This window comes from Homalodisca vitripennis, chromosome 5, assembly GCF_021130785.1.
Source record: "Homalodisca vitripennis isolate AUS2020 chromosome 5, UT_GWSS_2.1, whole genome shotgun sequence".
In the NCBI taxonomy this organism is placed as follows: Eukaryota; Metazoa; Arthropoda; class Insecta; order Hemiptera; family Cicadellidae; genus Homalodisca; species Homalodisca vitripennis.
The window spans coordinates 107,103,971-107,128,385 of NC_060211.1; the positions used below are offsets into that span (position 1 = coordinate 107,103,971).

Below are 24,415 nucleotides of genomic sequence, written 5' to 3' on the forward strand. Positions count from 1 at the left end.
AATTTCATTCCTCCAGTTTCATCACTGCTTTAACCTATTTATAACCTCTAAATCACTTGATCTTGCTAAATAAATGCGTGCCAATTTTTGTATACATCTAATGGATTTTAGGTTATGTTTGGGTTTTAACATTTTGATGAATACAACACGTAGGAAGAAGAGAGGAGTCAGTGTCAAATCGCTGAAGAATGTGGTTATATCAGTTTAGCAGTAGTAAATACGTAAAATCATAAAGCAACAGCTGACTCTTGGAAGAATTCTTCCACAACGCAAAATTGTGGCCAAAGGTGATGTTATCCTGCTTACAAATTGTAAAACAGATCCGCAAAAGACAAGTATTAAGACATGTATTTCTGACCCTACTGTTCCCATAAGGCTTTTTGAATGCGGTCGCAGAGCCCGAAGGCCAGTAAAAACAGCTTCTCACTGAGACAATGAAGAAGAAAACTTTCCCGGACAAAAATACAAAGATTGCAATTTACAACTGTAGAGGAGAATTCTCTTTTCGCATGAAAGGAACTTTTTGTAGTTCAGGGCTCAAATGCATCACCTGTTCATAGAAGTAGCGCTAAAACGATTTCACACACACACACAAGCACAATTAGACAAACTGTAAAAACCCCAGTAAAAAAAATCTTGGGGATTTTTCATTTTCAACGCATTTTCTTTACTGCCTTTCTCTGGCATAATTGGTCAAACATACATTCCTACTTGTAGACAAAATAGTCCTTCCTGCTTAGTCGGAAGAAGTAGGCACATTTTGTGACAACTGAAATATTGTTAATTTATTGCAATGGGATTTACGTGTACTGAACATTTCTAAAACTGATCGCGATATTTCTTTTATAACAAAAGGTGTATGAAATGTCATGAGCATTCCTGAACACTTTATTTTTTCTCCAGCTTCATAAATAACGGTATTGTAAATTTTAAAAGTTTGAACAGTCGCCATAATGCTCGGCAAGGAAAACATCGTTTTAAACAGAATTCAACCCTTGCCACGCATTTAAACTAAATTAGTAAAGGTTTTATATATGACGAAATTAAATCCTTAGAATGGACTGGCTTCTCTCCAAATATTAACCCCATCGAAAATTTGTAGGCAAATGTTCAAAAAAGAAGGAAAACTAGACTGTATTACTAAAGATAGGATGATTGCACTTAAAATGTGGTTTCATAATGATTAAATCATAAATATTAGTAAGAATCTTGTCGGTTCAATGCTTTTAGCAACACAATGTTTCCAACACCTTCTAACAATTATAAAGAAAAGAAGTGGACATTTTAAGTATTACACCAAAAAATAAATTATACCTTGATATTTTTCAATAAATATGTAGCAAAGTAAAGTATCATTTTTATTCACATTAGTTTTCACAATACTGTGATAACAATTATCTACGCTCAGGCTATTATTAATTATCATATTAAACTAGATCACATTTCTTACTTAAGGTGCTTAATTAATACTTCAGTACCTCCCCGTTGTAGACTAAACATTGTTTTTATGTATCCCCTTCCTCGCATGATAATGTTTAACTTGCCTCGCTTACAACCAACCGTCAGGCACGTGAATAAAAGATAAATTAGTGCCAAACAATAAAATGAAGACCGCTACTTGGCTGAAAATTACGACTGTTAGTAGTTTTTTATCCTGTTGGCTGACAGTGATATAACTTTATTTAAATGTGTAATTATCGGTTTTAAGCATGTCAAGGTAAAAAATATGAACAGAAAAAAATTACTACTTTATAAATATAACACTTTTCATATCACCACATTAAACCCCCCCCCCCTCCCACCAAACTAGCGTGGTTGGTGGACAATTTCTTTATTAGGAAACATGCCTCTATCGACTTCTAGAAAATAAGGTTGTGTGCGTACACAATGCAATTTGCTCTCGGCTCTTATACCTTTAAATGGTTTCATACAGTAAAAGGTCTGTAGCTACTATTTCAATTAATTCCGAAGCCAATACGTCATGTACAACGTATGAACCTACAACAGTATTAAGCACCTTAACTAAGAAACGAGAACTAGTTGAATTTTGCCTTAGAATTAGATCTTAGTTATAACGATACGACAGGCGTATAATACCTAATAAAACACTTGCTGTTAACTGCAAATTCAATCCAATTATCACATTGTATCGACCTAACTAATTAGACATTCTTTACGGATTAACCTTCATTGATTGGATCCATTAAAGCCATCTTAACCGTCTCATATGATGTTAGCGAGAGCCTATGACTGATAAGAGCCGTCATGCTATAACAGGCCCTGCAGCTATCTTGTACACGAGTCCTCTGCTGCGAGAGCACGATCCTCATTAAGCGTTAATTATATACGTATTACGATCTGAAGTAAATCCTTTCATACTCACGCCAGGTACAATGACTTTAAAGTTATCATCAATCAGAATGCCGTGATTGAAATAGTGAAACAAAACTAATAATTAATACCCAGTACACATATCCTTTCCCCATTACACAAACAGTCATCTTATTGTGCAATAATTATTCTAAGATAATCAACACCATTTAATTACCAAATAAAATTACTTTTTGTCTTTTTTAACAATATTAACCCAAAGAAAATTTAGGCAAACTGCAAGGAGAGCACGTCTTTTGGGAATAAAACTGTTTACATACACGTGTAATCTTAAGCGCATGTTTCTTCTGGAAGTACAGATTTATTATACTATACAATGTCACACAAGAACAAAACAATTCCAAAGGATAAAGAATATTATTCCTAATATAAATCTACTCAGGGTGCAATAAAATGGCCTGATCTAAACCCTGATTGTGACGTGGACGAAGCAACTGATTTTTAGAAAGATGTGTTTTAAAACTTATCGGCTAGTGTATTCGAGGAACATAAGTAGGCCTACACACGGGACTGTCTGGAATCTACCTCAACTAACGGGTGAAATGTTATTCCTAGAAGCCAGACAATTACAGTAGAATAATGGATCACTTAAGGGAGTACGTCATATCATACATTTTAAAGCACTGTCATGTGTCAAACTGTATCATTTCGAAATAATAGGTTCTGTACATTCTCGGACTGCCACGCGAAACGGCTCTTCAACCTGGTCGAGCTCAGTTTTCCCCTCTTATGTATATCCGATTACGGTTGACAGTGACAAGCCCTGAACCTTCTGATAAGGAGTACGGTAATCAGATGACCTCACCTGTCCATACGCTGCGAGTGGAGGGCATTGACAACACAACATCGCGGACTGTGTCGGTACGTTGATAGTGACAAGTCCTGAACCTTCTGATAAGGAGTACGGTAATCAGATGACCTCACCTGTCCATACGCTGCAAGTGGAGGGCATTGACAACACAACATCGCGGACTGTGTCGGTACGTTGATAGTGACAAGACCTGAACATTCTAATAAGGAGTACGGTAATCAGATGACCTCACCTGTCCATACGCTGCGAGTGGAGGGCAATGACAACACAACATCGCGGGCTGTGTCGGTATGGTGACAGTGACAAGCCCTGAACCTTCTGATAAGGAGTACGGTAATCACCTGTCCATACGCTGCAAGTGGAGGGCATTGACAACACAACATCGCGGACTGTGTCGGTACGTTGATAGTGACAAGACCTGAACCTTCTGATAAGGAGTACGGTAATCAGATGGAACCTCACCTGTCCATACGCTGCGAGTGGAGGGCATTGACAACACAACATCGCGGACTGTGTCGGTACGTTGATAGTGACAAGCCCTGAACCTTCTGATAAGGAGTACGGTAATCAGATGACCTCACCTGTCCATACGCTGCGAGTGGAGGGCAATGACAACACAACATCGCGGACTGTGTCGGTATGGTGACAGTGACAAGCCCTGAACCTTCTGATAAGGAGTACGGTAATCAGATGACCTCACCTGTCCATACGCTGCGAGTGGAGGGCATTGACAACACAACATCGCGGGCTGTGTCGGTACGGTGACAGTGACAAGCCCTGAACCTTCTGATAAGGAGTACGGTAATCAGATGACCTCACCTGTCCATACGCTGCGAGTGGAGGGCAATGACAACACAACATCGCGGACTGTGTCGGTATGGTGACAGTGACAAGCCCTGAACCTTCTGATAAGGAGTACGGTAATCAGATGACCTCACCTGTCCATACGCTGCGAGTGAAGGGCAATGACAACACAACATCGCGGACTGTGTCGGTAGAATGGCCGGGAAGAGAGCATCGATCTCGTCGGTACCGGCACCAGCGGAACCAAGGCCTGCCTTGTACCATACCGACATCGACACAATAACATCTCTATGTGGTATTATAATACGTATATAATATATAATATGTAGTATTCATTTATATTAAAAAACTGACACATAAAAATACTGAATTGCAAAAATGTAGAAAATATTCTTCAAAGTACAGTGTTTACATTAAAAGGAAAAGACAAGTTGGCTGAGCGTAAAAATAAATGTACAGTATACGTTCTTATACACTTTCTTGATCGGAGCAACAATGGAAACTCAACTAAGGCTCCTGAACTATTAATACTTTGAACCAAAAGTGATCATACGCACGCAAAAACCAATACACGTCTGTATAAAAACCAGTCGCACTTTCGCCTAACCTCTGATCCTATTATCCATGAACTCTGAAATAATATATACCTGATATTTGCCTAATTCCGACAAAAAAATACCTTGCATCGTCTAACTCGAAGCCTCTTACGGGAAGAATAAGCTTACTTCTAATATACGTAATGAAGAAGTTTCTCTTCTTACTTGATATAGTTACGATCGGTTCAGTGGCGGCTGCAGCGTAGCAAACGCTCGACTATGGAATACAAGGTGATACAAGGAAGTTGGAAGCAATATAAGAGTGGGCGTAATTAGAATATTTGTAATGTAATTAGCCTACTCCGTTAGAGTTCACTTTCTTCTCATTAGAAACTTTTTAACCACGTGTATTATGTTTAGACATTTATTGTACAATCGTTTAACAGTTGACTCCGATAGACGTATTACTGGATGGTTAAGAAAATCATTCAGTGCCCGCAGTGAATGTTTTAGTACAAACATCACAGACGTTTGATAAAATTAAATTTACATTTCTTTTCGGTATAACGTCATCCATAGCTCGCTTGGGTTTTATAAATAGCATGCGCTTAAGTGCATGCAATTGTATAGCACTTAGAACGTAATTCTGAGATACTTCCAGACACATTCTGTTGTACATATAAGATAGATAAAGTAAAAACTATATTCATTGCAATACATTAAACAGAGATATACCTTCATAGTGGTTTGTTATTAGATTAACTTGATAAAGAGTACATACAAGAAGCCTCTTTGTGAGCAAAATGCAACTAACCACTTCTATAACATTTAAACCACAGAATTTGCAATTTCTTACCATGTTTGGACAATCAAACCGTTAATAGTGTATTCTGAAGACCTTTTGGACTCATAATATACCACAACTTATCGTTAGGGAGATTACAAATAATTGTTGGAGTTACAAATAAACCATAACTATGTACTAGTATTGTATACGGGAATCAGCTATATTATAATACAACCTACAGTGTAGCTCCTTTTTGTTAAACAGGAATTGCTCCTTAAAGATTTGTTTAGATCTGAAATTGAACACAATTTTGCAATATAAAAATGTAATTGTTTGAGATCAAGACTATAAATCTTTATCACAGTAATCCATAACACATCATCAATCACACAATTGCCTCGTTGGTTCAAAGAGTGAATGGGATAGAAATGTGTCCAACTTTCCCCCCCCCACCCCCCCCCCCCCCCACCCCCCCCCCCCCCCACCCCCCCCCCCCCCCACCCCCCCCCCCCCCCACCCCCCCCCCCCCCCACCCCCCCCCAAATTGTCTATAAAGATGAGGGTAATAATTAAGTAAATGGTGGTAGACCAGTGACAAATAAACTGGTGGTGGCTAAAATTTGGAATTAATTATCTGCCATTTTCAGACTAGGTTTTTTTTACTTCTGTTTTATCAATATGTTCAAATTTAAATTAGGACTTGTAATTGATAATTATGGTCAATTATATATTTTGTTTATGTTAAATTAAATTTTATATTTATGTATATTTTTATGGATTATGAATCGAAGTTTATATTTAACAACCGTTTCAGATATAAACCCTTAAAATCAAATTTTGTTCTACTAAAATAAAATGTCAGAAATAAGATATACTTTATTTTACTTATATTTTAAATACATTCATTTTAAATTATATCGGTAACATTTGTTTTGAGTTATTTTTGTTTAACACTCTTAGTTTTTTTAACGAATTGTCTTTAACTATCACAGTTAAACTTTAATGATGATAAAAACATTACTTTCCTGTGTTTATTATTTAGTTTGGTAATTTAGGGATAGGTGTTGTATTTTATAGCTTGATTTAAATCTGAATAACTGAAAGTGAGATTGGCTAGTTAGAATTTAGAGGCAGTCAATTTTGCTCCAATTCATCATCAAAGATGGCTTGTGTAACATTTAAAATACTGTTTCTGGCCTATTTAGTAATGAAGTTTGGATTCAGATGTCATTTGAGATATTCTTTTACAGTATATCATAAAGATTTTAAAAAATGTTGTAAACTTATTATAATTTAGAGGTGAATATTTAGGCTTTGTTAAAATGTTTTGAGTTGCATTGCTCCTCTCCCATTCCCATTCTTCCAAATGGCTCAATCATAAAGTTTCCACTACGTATTCTTATCTTCTGAAATCTTATTACTTTTGCTTTTTACGGCTGTTTTCTTTGATTTTGCATAAGTATTTACAATTATGTAGTCTAGTTAAAAATTAATAAAAGAGCCAGTTTGACTAGATATAGTCCAGCAAATGTTTTATTGTTCATAGTTTGCGGGGCCTTGCTCTTGCATTAGCAACGACTTCCAGTCTCACGACAACTTCTGACCCCGATTCTCCACTTCCTAAAATTCTCAGCTCCAATGAGTCCAGGTGAGATGGTTGTTCCCTTCCATCTCACTCACAATCTAATCATCTCTTGCTCGTGTAAACTAATATTTTTGTTCCATATTTTATGTTTTATTTTGAAAATTAAAAAACTTGTGCTGTCCGCATTGTTCCTCAGTTGAGTTTTTGGCTGGTTTGGCGTGCGTAATGGCAGTAGTAGATTGTTGAAAGTTTGATATTTTTCAACTATGACACAATATTCTATTATTTTTATATTTTGCCTCTTCATACTCGCTGCAAACAGTTCACTTTGATGCAATTCATATTATAATAACTGTATTAGGAATAGGCAATTTTGTTACTTTTACACTAAACACAGTGCTCATTTTTAACAAACATAACTAAAAAGGTATTTAATTTTATTCAGAATTTAAAGAACTGAGCTTAAACATATTATTGTTATCCTAAACTTTGAACGATATTGTTTTATAGGATCTACATTTGATCTGTACTCATCAACATTTCATATACCCCCAAGACATCCTATACATATCCCTTCAGTCAAGAACCATTGGTCTGAAGCATTATGTGGTATTGAGAATTTTGCTTTGAATATATTCTTGATTTCTGAAAAAGATCTGCTAAACATAATGAAAATGTTAAAATCATGATTTGTTGGAATTTGTAATATAAAATTATTCTTATTTATTCAGTATTTGTTTTATACTCACATTACATTTCACCTTTAACTGTGTGCAAATAATAATTTTAACTGTAGTGTGGTTCATATTAAAATAACTTAATAATGTGGTAAATTCAAACTTGGCCTTGTTACATAATTGTACATTATTTATATTTAAAAACATGGACACTATTTTAGAATTGGAGGAAAGTTCATACATGTGATGACACTACATGTTACCACGTGTAATATTTATTTAAAATATTTCAACATTTGTATGAAAGTTTTTCTTTTATACTGATTGAAGAATAATTTGTACAGTCAATTTTTCTGGTTATTGTAATTTTCTGTAGGAACTGATTTTGTAATAATTGAAAATAATGGTTTTTGCAAACACTACTACTTTGAGTACTAATACAGAAGTATGGACTTAAGTTGTCGTTTGTACTTTCCGAGACATAACCATAAGTAAATGTTCTTGAATTTTGTTAATAAATACTTAGTAAAGCATTCTTTCCTTAAAATCTCCCAAACATTTTCTTAAATTTTAATATCAGGGAATTTCTTTGCGTAAACTAATACCTGTTTCGATACTTTATAACGATCAATGCTTTAAATTAACGCTGAAGAAGCTCGGTCTTGTTAAATGGTACTTATTTCTTACACAAAAGATTAACTGCTTATATTTTTGAAGTTACTATAATTTTAATACTATAAACAATTAAAATCAGTGTTATCGTGTGTATGTTGTATTAATGAGAGTTTTCATATTACTGATACTCCGGCTTTAATATCAATTACATTTAAACCTTATGACGAAATTGTGTTTTAAATTTAAATATTATTGATGTTAAGGAAAGTCTATACAATTAATTTATAAATAGCTTTTGAAATAAGTGTAAATTGTCAAGAACAAAGACTGTCAAACTACATTTTCTAACTTAGAGTCTCAGATAGGCATTTAACCGTATTTTGTACATTAATTTGTGTTAGATTACTTGATATTTAGTTCATTGTGTATATACAGTTTTATTAATAAATAATTAGACCTGTGGCACATAATTCAATTTGTAATAATTATTGCCAAAACGAGTTTGCCGTTATTTGTCTCTATAAAATTGTATTCTTGTTATTCTTGTTACAATACCATATAAATATATAATAAATAACACAAACCTGTTTAATCCAGGTGCTGGGAGAGAAACTGTTTTTCAAACTTGTTAATTTCTAGGAATATTTTGGTAATGGTCAAATCTTTATTTTAAACTGTTGCTACAGAAGAAAATTATTTGTAGGTCAGCATAATAATGTTAAAATACAAAATTACAGAAAGATAATTTCAAAAGATGATTCTATATATTGCTAGCTACTCGTGGACTTATATTTTTCAGACCATGCAGTGTCATGGTGCACATTTGATTACAGTGTTATAATTATGTGACTCAGAACTAGCTTAACGTGACCATTCGCTATCAGTATATATTGTTGATTGTGATACATGTGACTATCAACAATCATGTGCTGCTGCTTATATTTATTTGACAGCTTTAAATTTTCATGTTTATATGCCATTGATGTGTCATCAGTGACCAAAGCGAGGTTTTGTAAACATTGTAGTTTGCATGTCTATGTGTTGATCATGAACCTTCAAGTGTCAGTTGTGAACATATCAAACATCCTTGTGTAAGGAATGTTCATGTTGTGTGTTAGTTTTATTGGTATGGTTATATGTAAAGTTTTAGTGATGTGCAAACTGCTAAGAATGTCTCTTAATTTAGCAACCTTCATAATGAAATTAAAATTCACAGTAGTCTAGATGAATGAAATATTTGGAAAAGTAGGAACACAGAGTTCTTTAAATGAATTACTAGTAATTTAACCCTTTTATGAGTGCACCAAAGGAAAGCTAAAAGACTTAAGTGACATTCGCTGTTTGGTTCTGTATGACGAACCACGGAAATTGTTGTACATTACTATAGAGAACTAATGTTGTTATTGGCCTATTGTGGCAACTTGCGGAGCTTTTTGTACTCTTTTTCATTTATTCCAGTAGTGTTGTTCTACAAATCCTAGGCCTGTATGATGATAGTATCTAGCGGCAATGTGTTTATTTATTACGTATAACAGTTTGGTAGACTACACTCTCAGTAGTCTGTTACTGGCCACATCTGTACATGGGTGTGGATGTTATATAATGTACAGCAAATGCTGTCTGTGTCCACTTGTAAAAATAGCTGTTACCCGCGGCTTCGCACGCAATTTTTAGAACCGAAGTCCTTATAAAAAGCAATTATGATATAATATGATGGGAGTCCTACAAACATTTTAAAACGTAAGTAGGCGTACATCAGGTAGATATTATTTAAGTTCGTGGTAAATAGTATCAGAATTTAACTTAATTATTATATCATGTTTGGCACGTGTAGGAGCATTTCTGGTTCAAATTAATTATATACATAAAACATAACGTCACAGCTGAATCTGCCTTGTAATCCCAATCAAGAAAACACAAATCTCGGATCACACAGGTCTCGGAAACTTACTTTGGCCAAAAAACGTATTTTTCCAGTCCTTTTCATATATTTCAGGTCTAAGATATTTCCAGTACCGTAGTAGAGTTTGCCTTATTGCTCTGACGAAGAAAAAATATATATATACTTACATAGGACCGAGATGCCTACTTTGGTTAAAAAGTGCCTACTTAAGACAGTTTAAATTCACTTACCTACTATGTCACAGGTTAGCTTGCCATATTGCCTTGATTAAAATACTATATACGTTCGATTATATAGTTCTCCGAAATCTATTTTGGTCAAAATCGTGTTGGCATAGTTATCGTTGAGGCATGTTAGTATTCATTTCTCTGTTTTTCCATTGGCCATTGTTAAAATGTAATGTCATAATGTCACGGAAGCCCACCAGTTTAAAGTAACTTATGTGAAAACATTCATAACTTTGTTCATTAAGGTTAGTTTTATAACAGTATTTAATGCATTAGATGATTTTAATTCGTTACTGGCGCAATCTGGAGTAAAATTTATATATTTAATGTTTTATTTACTATCTGCATTACACTACCGATCAAGCGCTGTTTACTTATTATTGATGTAAACAGATGTTTCAGAAAGTTTGTCGAACAGTGGCTGTCAAAATACGTTTTGTTCTTATCATAACATTCGAATGTAAACAAACTAATTTTTTCAATTTGAATTCGACTTTATTTGGTGAAATGAATGTGTTATGGGTGGTAAAAAGCACTCTAAATGTTAATTCAGACCAAAAGCTATAACTGTTCCAAATTTCAGCACAATCCGTATAGCAGTTTCAGCGTGATTCGAGGACAAACCTCCAAACATCCAAACATTCAAAATTTCGCATTTATAATATTAGTGGGATTTTTTATTTTAATATAGAGTTTTGATTGATTTATCAAGTGATTTGTTGAATTTGCTATCAAGTGGTATATAATAGTGAAAGGTTTGAAACATAATAACCATATTGTAAAGACGCAAAATTTTACCATAAAAAAATGAAATAGTTTGTAGCTAGTCGATTTTTTATGTTTTGGATTTTAAATCTTTTGGAAGACATTATGCATTATGTTGAAAAATAATAAAAACATCTTTTTTTATATGGCTGTACTTTGGATTTTTGTTTGTTTACTTTCTTTTTTTATTTTTAGTGCTGTAAAAATACTAAATTGAAATACAAAAATAGATCAAACTGCCGATGAATGTTCCTTGCATGTATTGAAAACGATAATATATAATAGTATATACTCTACATAGGTTTGAATGATAATTGCACAACTAACAATATAGTGCCTGGCATTATAGACATTTCAATAGCTAGATCTAGTGTTCAATAATTTTCAAACATAATTAATTAAAAACAGCAATAATAATTTAAAGAACACGTGCTAGTTATGAAAGGAATTTGGAAGTTTAACCAACCTAACTGTTAAAATCCTCAAAAACCGTGAAATTTTAATAGCAATTTTTATCACATTTAGAATTGTTAAAACATTAAAATGGCCTTTAGAATTGCAAATATGTTCTATAGGCACACTCTAATGTTGTTTGTTTTCATAAATCTTCTGAACATATTTATGTGGCACATAGTTTGTTTCCTATTGTTTGTTTTTAATGTGCTCACTAAGAAATGTTTTTGGAAACTTTGCAGTGAACCATGTAAATCTGTGATAATTTCAAGGGCATGTTATAAAACCATAGTATAGATATACATTTAACATTTTATACATGTAGTTTATGCGATATTACACTGTTACAAAGTATGGGTATTTTCAGCTAGTTTTCACATATTGTGATGTTTGTATTTGGAGTCTAAAAGATCAACTTTCTTGTTGTTAACAACGTAATAATTAACAATAAACAAACCATTGAATAAGAGAATTTGATTAAAAGAAGTTGTCAATTTTTAAATCCAACTTATTGCAGGCAGTTAACAATCAATGAGATGCAAATTATTGGCAAGTAAAAGCTTCACTAAATTCTGTAATTTGGCCCAAGGGACATATTTTCTTGTGAACTATTAATTATTTTATTTGTAAAATAAAACATGTCACTCATATTAAAAAACAAATTCGAATTGGTTTGGAAATAGAATGTTATTTGTTACAGGATATGTAGACAATTTTTCAAATACCTAAGTGGTTTCACAACAGTCACTTTCAATTGGGAAAGAAATAAATCAAGACCTTAAGAAGAATTTACTATGTAAACTAGTGGCGTTGAGATTATATCAATAGTTTAGACCATATTTTGTCTATACCCTATAAAGGACTTGGCTTTAAGAATATCACAACACTTTCACTTCTTTCAATTTTGTATGATACAACAAAGGTATAAAACACTTGTTTGAAACAGTATTTAGCTTAGTGATGAATGTTTCCCCTACGCTAACGAAATAAAATTGAAAATATGTGCTTTATCTAGAGTACGTATTAAACTGATTATACAAGTTGTAGAGTTCCTTATTTAAAATAAGGCTGATTAGGTCCACTCCGAGGGCGGACGGATTTAGGGTCGCAACTTCGATTAACGAAGACCGGCAACGAAAATCAAAGTCCCCCCCACCCCCCCCCCCCCCCACCCCCCCCCCCCCCCACCCCCCCCCCCCCCCACCCCCCCCCCCCCCCATCCCCCCCTATTCTCCCCACACACATCCCACATAAAAAGATCACCATTCTATCTAATCAGAAATATTATAGAAATCCTTCCACCACATACCTAGATGATGAAAAGGTTCTACAGTATTATAATTTGGTATCTAGCGAAGTTAATCAGACAAAACTAAATAACTGGTGATTATTATTATGACCCTAACAAGTAACAATACTTGTGCATTGGTAAAATATTTTTTTTTAATAATTAAATTTTTGTTTATTATATTGAAATGTGAGTTACGCTTATAAAAAAAGTGTTTATTTTCACTTAGTGGCGGCTTACGTAGACAATAGACAATTTGCATTATTTATCACTGAAAATAAATATTTCAGGTTATAAAATCTGTTGACTGAAGGTAGCACTCCATAACAGAATATTTCTCTTTAAGAATTTAATTGAGTTAACAATGCTTCGAATATGGTGTAAACCAGAAAACTGATGACAAATGGCCAAAGTTTTAAATGGAAAAAATTGATGCAATATTTGTCATTTAAATTATTTGTATGAATTTCATAAAACAATGCATGTGTATTTTATATATACTGTAGGGTATAAGCTGATTTAATCATTCCATAGTAATGAGGTATGAGAATAAAAATAAATAATACTAAAATGTACTTTCAAATATTTTAATAAAAGAATTTGATTTTTATGGAAATTCTGACTGCTTAAGAAAAATTGTATAAAATTATAATAAATAATTAAATACAATTTAATTATTTATCAATATCATATTTATCCTAGAAGTGCTATGAGTTGAAATGCAACACATTAGAGCACAGCCAAAACTCTAGTCACGATTGCTATACATTAGCAAGACCCTTATTAAAGCTACAATTGATATGTTTTGCATTCCAAATTAAAGAAAAAAAAGAGTTTTTTTACTAATATATATTATTCAAAATTTTTGTTCCTAAAATTTTGTTAAGCTCAATCCAGCAAAATTATACGACATACAGCTACAACATGAACAAACTTTGTTTAAATAGTGTCATATATATTTTTAAATTTGATTTGAAGCAATTATTCAACTGTGGTTTTCGTTCAGTATAAAATGCAATATGTATTTGTTATAAACAAAAATATAATAATACCATTAAATCGCACAGTCTTTATGTTTTTCAAAACTACATGTGACGGAAACAATGATGTATTCCTAATATTTTTTAACCTGTTGAGGAGTAGCTGAAAGTTGTTCCAAAAGAGTACAGACGGTTATAGCCGTTTGATCCCAAAAGAGTATTGGCGGTTATAGCCGTTTGATCCCAAAAGAGTATTGGCGGTTATAGCCGTTTGATCCCAAAAGAGTATTGGCGGTTATAGCCGTTTGATCCCAAAAGAGTATTGGCGGTTACGACCGTCCATGACGGGGTTGCTAAAACAATCAATATTGCAACTGTTTATACACTCTAGTGGCGTTCTTACATACTATTTCGACTGTGAAATGTTCAAAGTAATTATTGCTATACGGTTCTGGCTCCTAGTGAAGGAATACATAATCACAGATTTGCCGCCAAATGTTCTGTCATTTTCTCGCGCCACGTCCATTTATAGACTATACATGGTATCAAAAAACCCAAATGCTAAGGTTCACATCATGGACTTCCGAATTAACGTTATCAGACAGATACTGGAAGCACATGTTGCACCAAGAGAAGAGGCCACAGCTGTGACGCGTCCGTTGGGCAGAGCCCAGCAGCCGCTACGCTTGTCAGGTCGCCATTTCCCCCGCCCACTACCAGTAAGGGAAAATGGCCGAAGGAAGCTAAAACGCTGCTTTGTGTGTTCAAATACAACACGGGGTGAGCGTAAAAGGAAAGAAACTGCTTATGAGTACAAAATGTGAAGTAGCACTTTGTGTGTACCCGTGTTTTGAACACTAGCATATGTTTGTAAAATTCTAAAAAAAAACAAAATGTATGAATTTATCAAGTTGTAGATCCAAAAAATGCGTTATTATGATGTTTTGTAAGGTTTCAATACATTTTGAATGAAAACAACAAAATTTTTTTCTTTACTCCCTGGAGTTCATTAACCCTTTGTGCGCCGCCGCTCCCGCGCGCCGTCGTTCGCTAGACCGCCAGACGTTTAGCACCGCTACGGATCCAATACCGCCACGGCAAAATCACCCGTTTTTGCATGGTCACATATTAAATTACATAACAAATTACATATTAAATTTTGAGCTAGCCTTTTAGTTTTGGTTTTGTTTTTGAGGGGAAGAGATGTACTTTCAGTTGATGTAATAAATTACAGTTTTATTATTTTTTTTACATTTGTTTAGTAGTATGTATGCCTGTCGTAATTAAAAAAAATCTTAAGTTTGAGATACAAAAACACACTGAATAAGTTAACTTGGGCTCAAATAACGTTTTTTAACCTAAAAGTACGTATTGTTTTGAGCATATACTAAAAGTTACAAATATATTCCACAGAAATTGCATAAAATAATTTAATTTAAGTAAAATTCAAAAAATTTCAAAAATTCCGCTGTAGGATGAAGATACACTTGTTACTATAGAAACAAGTAAATATCAATATTTTATAGTTGAAATGAAGCAGAGCAATACAATTCAAAGTTGATATAAATATATTTAAATATATTTTATATATTATGTTTAAACTATAAGGACAAAGGCGTAAAGTTCACAGAGCCACTATAGTGGCCCGCGGCGCTCAAGGTACTGCATACGGCGAGCCACTATAGTGGCTCACGGCGGTCAAAGGGTTAAGGATAATTTTGCTTACTCTAGTATACACTAGGTAGGATGACGGTTATAGCCGTCAGTACTCCCCAACAGGTTAAATATTATTGATTAAAATACTTATATTTTCAAAAAATAGAATAAACGTTGCTGTAACCATGGAAACAACCTAGTGTTTTAGGAACACTGTTATGCAAAACCATTCCACACGCTTTACTGTTACTACGATTTCACAACAGCCATGGAGCAGTTCCGGCTAACAGTTCCTTTGCAACGTTACCACATATTCATTAGTTAGGTGTTGTTGTGTCGTGTATAACGGATTTGCTTAATTGCAACGTGGCTTAAAGACATGGTTAAGACACACCAATTCCAGTACAAGCCCAGAATCCATTGCAACATATGAGCTGTCACGACAGATAAGTATTCTTTCCAACGGTAACTTTATCACTACAGCTCCAGTGGATCCTTCTACTGTTTTGTTGCAACGTTTGTGCTGTTGTGACAGGTAGACAATCTTTCCAACGGTCACGTTGGATAACTGTTCCAGTTATGGAGCATCGTGACAAGTCAGTTCCAGTTGCATCAACACCTCAAATTAGAACAAATGATCAGCAGTTAGAGGGTTAACTCTTTTAGGACAACAAAAATGTTGGGTATTTTTGGGATACACATTTTTTGAAGTGAGCAAATTTCATAATGGTACTGAACAAGACGACAAAAATGTAATATTTTATAAATAAATCATAAGCAGACTACTATGTATTGTACATACACATTTTTTTACCCAATTATACAGAATTAAACTGTCTATAACTTGATCATATTTGGTAGTAACTATTTCAGCATAACAATAAATTCAAAATCATACATTTTCTTGATTTGGTTTTTATGTTTGCCATCAGTTTATTACAATAATAAAACATTTTTATTGTGGTAACTAACATCATTGTATTCCTTACATTGTTTTCTATTCAAAAACAAAATTGTATTAGCATTAGTAGGAAAATAAAGGTTTTATAAAAAAATGTAACATTACTAAGTGCAATGCCGACTGGCACATCAATCAGTGCACACTGTCAGCTGCACTACAAATAGACATGTTTTATTGCACTGCAACATAAGTCCTGACATACTTTTGTGAGGGTAACAGAATATATGCCTCCATAGAGCAAATTATTTTCATTCGTTGTAATTTTGTTATTACGTGAATATTATGCAAAATTCAGTCAGCAGGCAGATATATCCCCTTTGTCCTGAAAGGCTCAAGTTTTTTATTTAAAATTTCTAATTTTAGGGCAATCTTTATTACAAGAATAATTCTAATTCGACATTATCCTACCCTGCAGGAGATCTTGGTTAACACAGATTACAGGTTCAAGTCAAGGAGACCAGGTATGTATCCCAGCCAACCCCATCTACAACCTTGTATTAATGTACAACCAACATACACTTACCTGTAGTGCCTTGGAGGGGATCTTGGTTTGCACAGGCCGCAAGCTCAAGTCGAGAGTTCCCAGGATTGTATCCTAACCAACCCCATCCAGAACCTTGGATTGCAGTTGTCTGTGTGGCTAACTTGGTCTTGAAAGCATCGAAAGAACCAAAAGCCTCATTAATTGCCTTGGTGAAGTCCGCTAATAACAAAAAAAAATCTATTTAGTAACATATATTAAGCATAATCAGTTATCTGCAGCTTGGCTCATGATTTTCTAGTGAGTAACAGGTACATCTTACGCCTATACTGTATATTATCGTAATAAACATTTCTGAAAATAAGTGAAACTCATTGGAAGATATTCTAATCTTCTTATCCATTTCAGAATAATTGGACTTAAGTTTAAAGAGCAATATTTCGGAGTCCTACTGTCTGAGAATCATGAGTCATCAGTTTTTATGAGTTACCAATGAAATACACAAATTTCTCTGCAATAGTTCCAACAATTAAGTCACACTTGAACTATTTTGGACTGAAGAAATACTAAGTCTGTAGATATCTTAGTGAAAGCTATTATGATGTAATACGCAACACTATGATAATTTTTAATCTTAAGTAGACATTTTTAAGACACATATTATTTCAGGTTTAGCGCATTAAGAAGTTTCTGGTTTGAATCAGTTATATTTTACACGCACATAATAGAAATTGCCTTGTTGTCATGGTAAAAAATATATACATACTCGGTCAGAGAAACCTACTTTAGTCAAAAAGGGTCAACTTTTAGCTCTTTTAGTCTTCTTCTGGTCTAAAATGTTTCCGATACTGTTTTAGTTGTATTGATGCCCCAATCAAAAAATATATACATACATAGGTCAGAAATGTCTTCTCCAATCAAAAAGTGTCTACTTTTGGCTATTGTAATCTACTTATCATTTATGTTATTTTGAGTGTCGTGGTATCATTTGCTTAACTGAATCGATTATTAAAATATATACATTAATTAGTTTGAAAATTTCATTCAGTCAAAAAGTGTCAACCTCCGGCTGATGCAATCTAAATCAGGTCTAAGTTATCTCCAGTGCTGTAGTAGCATTTGCCTTATTGCACCAATCAAGAAAATATACAAGTTATTTCTATAAAAAAAACGTCTTCTGCCTGGCATTGTAATCTACTTCTGGTCTAAAGTATTTCCAGTGTTGGTACTTTATTCATAGCGTAAGACACGTGTGTATATAATTTCTCCTTTCTAGAACAGCTGGAAGTTGAAATTCAAAAATATAGTTCCTCTAGGGGTTGAAATCCTACCTCAAACCTATAGGTGGTTGATCTTGAAAAATCTTCAATTTGTTTGTTAAGAGCATAAGACCTGTTTATTTGAAATTTCACCATTCTAGGCCACTGGCAAGTTGATAGGAGAAAAATATAGTTCTTCTAGAGATTGAAATCAGATTTCAACCCCTACGGGTGGTTGATCTTCATGAAAAATATTCTATATTGCTATTGATAGTATGAGGTAAGTGTGTATTTTCATCGTAGCAGAATATCGAGAAGTTTAAAAACAAAAATATAATTCTTCTAGAGTTGAACCCTATTTTAACCTCTACGGGTGGTTGATCTTCATGAATATATATTTAAAAGGTCCAATTTTTATAGCACATAAATAACGAGTAATTTTAACCTTTGTAAATAAGACACTATTGAATTGATCATTTTCACTTTGAATACTAAAACTAGAGAAAGTTAAAAAGTAAATGTAACAAGTATTTAACTTACCACTGGGTTTTCCACCGCTTGGAGAAAGATTTTGCCAGAAAATGGAATGATTTAAATGACCACCACCATTAAACCTTAGTGCAGGTTGCAACTGGATTATCTTTGTAGTATCATCTATAATCAGACACATAAAGTAAGCTTAACACTACATTTCAATAAAGTACAATATCTATTTGTACGTTGTAAATCATTATTTAACGTACAACATTGATAATATAAAAGGTCCTTTTATAACAAAAATTTGATTCTCATCTACAATTATATTGCAGAGATAAATGTAATATTCACTGTCTTGTAACCACCAGCGCAAATGTTCTCCATATATCTTCTTATACAATTTTGGATGTTCATCAAAATGGTTCAATTTTGCAGTGGCTATACCCAAGAGAGAGAAAGAATGAATCCCCCAGTGGAATTTGGATATTTTAAGAAGATGTAATAATGAGTCTGCATTTTAGACTAGGTCTACATTTTTAACTTAAAAAAACTCTACTCCCAGCTAATACTTGTGTGATTATTCTTATCCAGTTGTCTTGGGAACTGAGGAAGTCAGCTTTTGTTGGTTCATAGTGCATAATTTATGCCAGTATTAACAATATATACTACGTGAAACATTGAATTTATGTTGATTTATATTCATTTCATATTACTACATAATGCACTTGTGTACACATTTGAAATTTTATAAAAAGATCCATCATAGTAGCCTATACATTATTCTATACTGGGATTTTGAACAATTTGTATAAAATATACACTGCAATGTTAGAAGCTACACCAAGTAAGAATTAAACACAGAATGACAAAAAATATTAACGTTAATATAAATTGTATCAAGATGCACAAACACACCTGATATATGTGTGCTGATTAATGGTGTTTAACAAATATGGAGGATTTAAATTTAATTTAATTCATACAACAAATATATACACAATCAATCTTTATATCTTTAAAATCTAAAATAACAAACCATTCAATCAAATGAGATTTATAATAATAAATTCCACTCATGTTTCAAAATGTAACTAACATTGGTCTTAAGTAAACATACAAGGGCTATTCAGAAAGAAAGGAACGTTTTGGAATTTTAAAAAACCAAGTACAATAAAAGCATTTTATTATATACATGTGAAAGGACTAAAATACTACTTTACTGCATAATCACCATACAAATTCAGGCACTTATCATAGCGGTGACAGGCTTTAAAATTCCAGTGTCATAGAATTCTGCTGCCTGTGATCTCAACCACTCAGTGACTCATACCTAGAGTTCATCATTGTCAAAATGCTGTGTTGCTAGCCAGGTCTTCATTTTCAGGAACAAGTGAAAATCACTTGGAGCAAGATCAGGACTGTGGGGGGATGAGGAAAAGCTTCCTAGTTGAACGAGTTCTATCAAGCGGTTTGCCATATGATGTTGGGCATTGTCATGCAAAAGTAACATTTTGGATGACAATTTTTTCTATGCGCTTGTTTTGGTCAGGTCTCCTAAGGTTTTGCGATGTTTGGCAGTACTGCTCAGAATTTATTGTTGCACCATGCTCTTGAAAATCAATAACAAGAATACCTTGCCATTAGCAACCAGATCGTCAGTCACAATGCTTGTCTTGATCGTGAATGTTTGTTTTGCCATTTAAAAACTGAATGCACCACTTCTTGACAGAAATTTCACTCATTACGTTGTTCCTATACACTTCACACAGTTGTTCTCACTGAATTTCTATTGGTTTATAATATGAAGTTCTTTGCAAAAAAAAAAAAAAAACTAACCACAGACCGCACTTCACAACTAGCAGGATTTTTTATTGCAGCACACATTTCAAATTTGAATATAAAAAAAAAAAAAAAAAAAACGGGCAGCGCAGAGATGTTCTCCTTGTCACGGCTGGATGCTGACTGTATGCCGAGCTCAACAACATCAATATACATGCGATTGGCGCGTGCCTGGTGGCATCAGATGGAGACGTTCCTTACTTTCTGAATAGCCCTCTTAGATACTTACCTGTAACACAAAATGTTAATTCTCTGAGAGTTACACAACAATGTGTTGAATCTGAACAAGAGAATTTTAATCATGTTGATTCGAAACAGTTCCGTAGTGGCAATCTACATTATAATGTTGATCTGACATACACCAGATTTGACAGATCATATAGTACATAAGTAAACACTATTACCACTATTTATATACCATTTGAAGCAGAGAGAATTACTGATTTAAACGGCTAAATTCGTTTTACTTATTTGGCAACATTGATGTCACAGTAACATCATAAAATTTGCCAGAACGATCGTCTTTATCTAGCTATTTTGAAACTGTTGTCTGTTTATGTTGGTCACACATAGTCCAGGTACTAATACCTTGAAACATTCATACAAGAATATTCCTGTGACACTTTGACCATCTTCAACGCTGTTAATTATTTCTTCAACCAGATCTTCCTAACCTCACTGTCGATTTGCCCCTCACAAACCCATGCTGACTCTCAGTAAGCAAACCATTGATGTCCAGATGTCGAAAGAGCCTTGATAGAACAATTCTTTCAATAATCTTTGAGAAGGTTGAAATCAAAGATATTGGCCAGTTTCTGTGTCATCCTTTTTTTTCCTTTTTTTGTGCAGAGGAATGGCTTAATCCATTTTCAGGCTGGAGGGACATGATTACTGAAGAAGTGATAAATTGGTTACATATTCAAGCAGTAAAAGAAAATCCTCTTTGCACAATTTAACAATCTTAGAATTAATCTAGTCAAGTCCTGCAGATGGCTAAAAGATTGGGAGTCCAATTAGCCTACAGAAATAACATTTTGCTTTACTAGTTCTAGACAAAAAAAAATATAATCTTATAATCTTGGAACCCAGATGCAGTGATGTATATAGAAAATTATTGGGGGGGGAGGTTGACACATTGGTTTAAAAAGTATAAAATACCCTCCAAAATCATGGGCTCGGGAATATTCCTTCAGAACATTGCTGAGCTTTAAGACCTCATAAACATGTTCTAGATTAAAACAAACTACTGGATGCAGGCTTGTGCCCCCTTATATACACACATGGGGCCAGAAGCCTCACTGGAACACTTTACAGTGCCTCTGACAGACAGACCTAAGAACTACCATTAGGGACATAGTGAGACCTAAACAATAAACCTCAAATAAACAATTTTAATATTCAAGACCTTTTTCTAAAACTGTGAACAAGTTATCTACGACAAATATGATTTAAAAATTTGTAGAACTATACTTATCTAGAATAAATTTACTTTGAAATACATACTTTTTGATATAGCTTCTTGAAGTTGTTCTTCAGCAATATTGAAATTGGCAATATAAGTTGCGTGGTGTTTTGTGTGATGCAATTCCATAATCTCCTTTGAAATGATGGGCTGTAAAGCATCATAGGCATACGGTAACTTGGGTAATGTGTGTTTGCTTCTTGCTAAATTGGGCAAGTTCCTGAAAAATAATATAATTCATGGTAATTGTAAGACATATACAATTTTATAAATATACTCGCAAAAACCTAGGAACTAAATAAAGTTATTATTCTTAGCTGTGCAACGCATTCAAATTTGTACAATGGCAGTACGTTCAGTTGTTATAGTCTTTATATTAAATTGTATGTGAATACTACCATTTGGTCAGATTTATGTTTACAGCAATTTTTTAAATGTCAGAATAAATAAAACTTACTCTTATGGCATGGTAGATTTCAATTAGCAAGTCATACATATTTTAATCCAAGCAGCTAACTTACATTCATAATTTTTATGAAATTGTAGAATCAAGTTACAAATTTTGTTTTGTTGAAATGGAAATTTTAGTGACTATATTAACATGATTTTGTATTTTGTATTATGTAAACCAGTGTTAAATTATAAATAATTATAATAATTTATATTTATCTGTAAAATATTATTAAGATGTTATTTTTTTGGTAGTTCTAATTAAAACAGAGCATTTTTAGTTTACCCAATATCATTATTAGTTTTTAAAATACATTTCTAAGCCTTTTTCACCAAGTTGTTTATTTCCATCTTTTATACTCTTGCAAATTATATTACAAGTAGTACATCAGCATATTTAATAAATAACACCATTACAAACTAAATTGCAAGTTCAAGATTATATACAGTTTCCAAGTTAGTAGTTAAATATTAGAAAACTTTGAAAATATAATGAGTGATCTAAAATTTGTTCCAAAAATGTTAATATTTCTTGCCAACGGAGTAGTGAGGAACAGTGTAACTGGTTTTCAAAGCTATTTGTAAACTGTGTTTAGCTTTACTTGTTTTTATGTTCCAGTGTTTTCATTGTGCTTGGTGATATAATGAATTTAAAATAAGAGCAATATGTTTTAAGAAATAGGACAAACCTTCTACAGCAATTTTTCAATGTCACAAAAGTTTTGTGTATGAATGAATGAGTTGATTCAAAGGACGGACAACATTAGAAATGATCCTCACTCAAGACACCAATCAATATCGACTGACAATAGATGTATAACTCTTCTATGATGCTAGTCTGATTTATCAGACTTTATCTTTCACAATTAAGAAAGACACGAATTCATAAGTGGATTACCTATTTGAAGTTCCAAAGACATTCTTGGGTCATTTTCAAGATGATTATCAAATTACTGTGCAGTTGTAGAATAGCTTACATATATTTATTGGATGAAAATATAATTATAATAGTGTACATTACGTTTATTTTATACAATAACAACTTGTAACACAAAGTAGTAGAATATAGTGCTCAAAGACTTTTGATTGAAATTGAAAAACCATCATTGACAGACCCTGCTTTTTAGTTTGTCTGGATAGTGATCAGTTAACTTTACTGCTCCAAAACTCCTAAAAATAATGAATAGATTAAGTAATATTTTATGTTAGTTTTATATGTGATCCTTTGTACTAAATGTATTTATAACACAAGCACACTAAGCATTTTAATGTTTATAAAGAAAAACATGTTTTATTGTCCTTATTATATATTATCCTCTTGTATATATGATTCAAACAAAATAGAAGTAATTTTTTTAATCTCTATAATTTCATGTCTATATAGACATTTTCAAGAAAGAAATATTATGTCTATATATTATAATCTCATTAGTATGATTACTTTTTTAAATTTATTAAATCAACAGATTTGGAGGAAAAACCAAGTCAACCATCCAGTTTAGGAAATATGACTGATTTTTTGTTGTTGTCCAAAACATTTATGACATCAAAGGCAATATGGTTAGTATTTTTGTTGAATATCATAAATAGAATATTATTATAGTAGTGATTAGTTATGTACACATGTACTTACAACACTGAGTTTAACTTGATAACATAGTCTGTCATTTTCAATAAATCAAATAATGGTACTTTGGGATTATACCGACCACACCAGTATGAAGAACACAAAAATAGAAATTTATAGAAACAAACATGATAGAACGAAAAAACAACTCTTCAATTACAAAATTACAAACTTACAAGCATTTCCAGGTATTGTGATCGGTATTGTTGTCGCTGTTATCTTATCTTTCTCGAGAATCCTGATTACGGCAGGCCGCGCGGCATCACGTGATTTGCACGGTACATCATTGCCTTTCCATTACAATTCAATTTATATTTCTGATTAGCCCCTCTAGAATTTGATATTTTACTGATAGGTACTATCTCGAGGGATGTTTTTCTT

At 33.2% G+C, this 24,415-nt stretch overlaps 1 protein-coding gene across 1 annotated transcript; it reads right to left on the minus strand.

Annotated features, from left to right (window-relative positions):
- Positions 1 to 16,921: 16,921 nt before the first annotated feature.
- On the minus strand, positions 16,922 to 24,090 carry LOC124362675 (superoxide dismutase [Mn], mitochondrial). The gene is made up of 4 exons (XM_046817375.1): positions 24,041 to 24,090; positions 21,999 to 22,177; positions 18,720 to 18,833; positions 16,922 to 17,142 (listed from the first exon to the last, which is right to left on the minus strand). The coding sequence occupies exons 1-4, from the start codon at positions 24,073 to 24,075 to the stop codon at positions 16,937 to 16,939; spliced, it is 534 nt and encodes a 177-aa protein (XP_046673331.1). The 5' UTR covers positions 24,076 to 24,090; the 3' UTR covers positions 16,922 to 16,936.
- Positions 24,091 to 24,415: the final 325 nt, after the last annotated feature.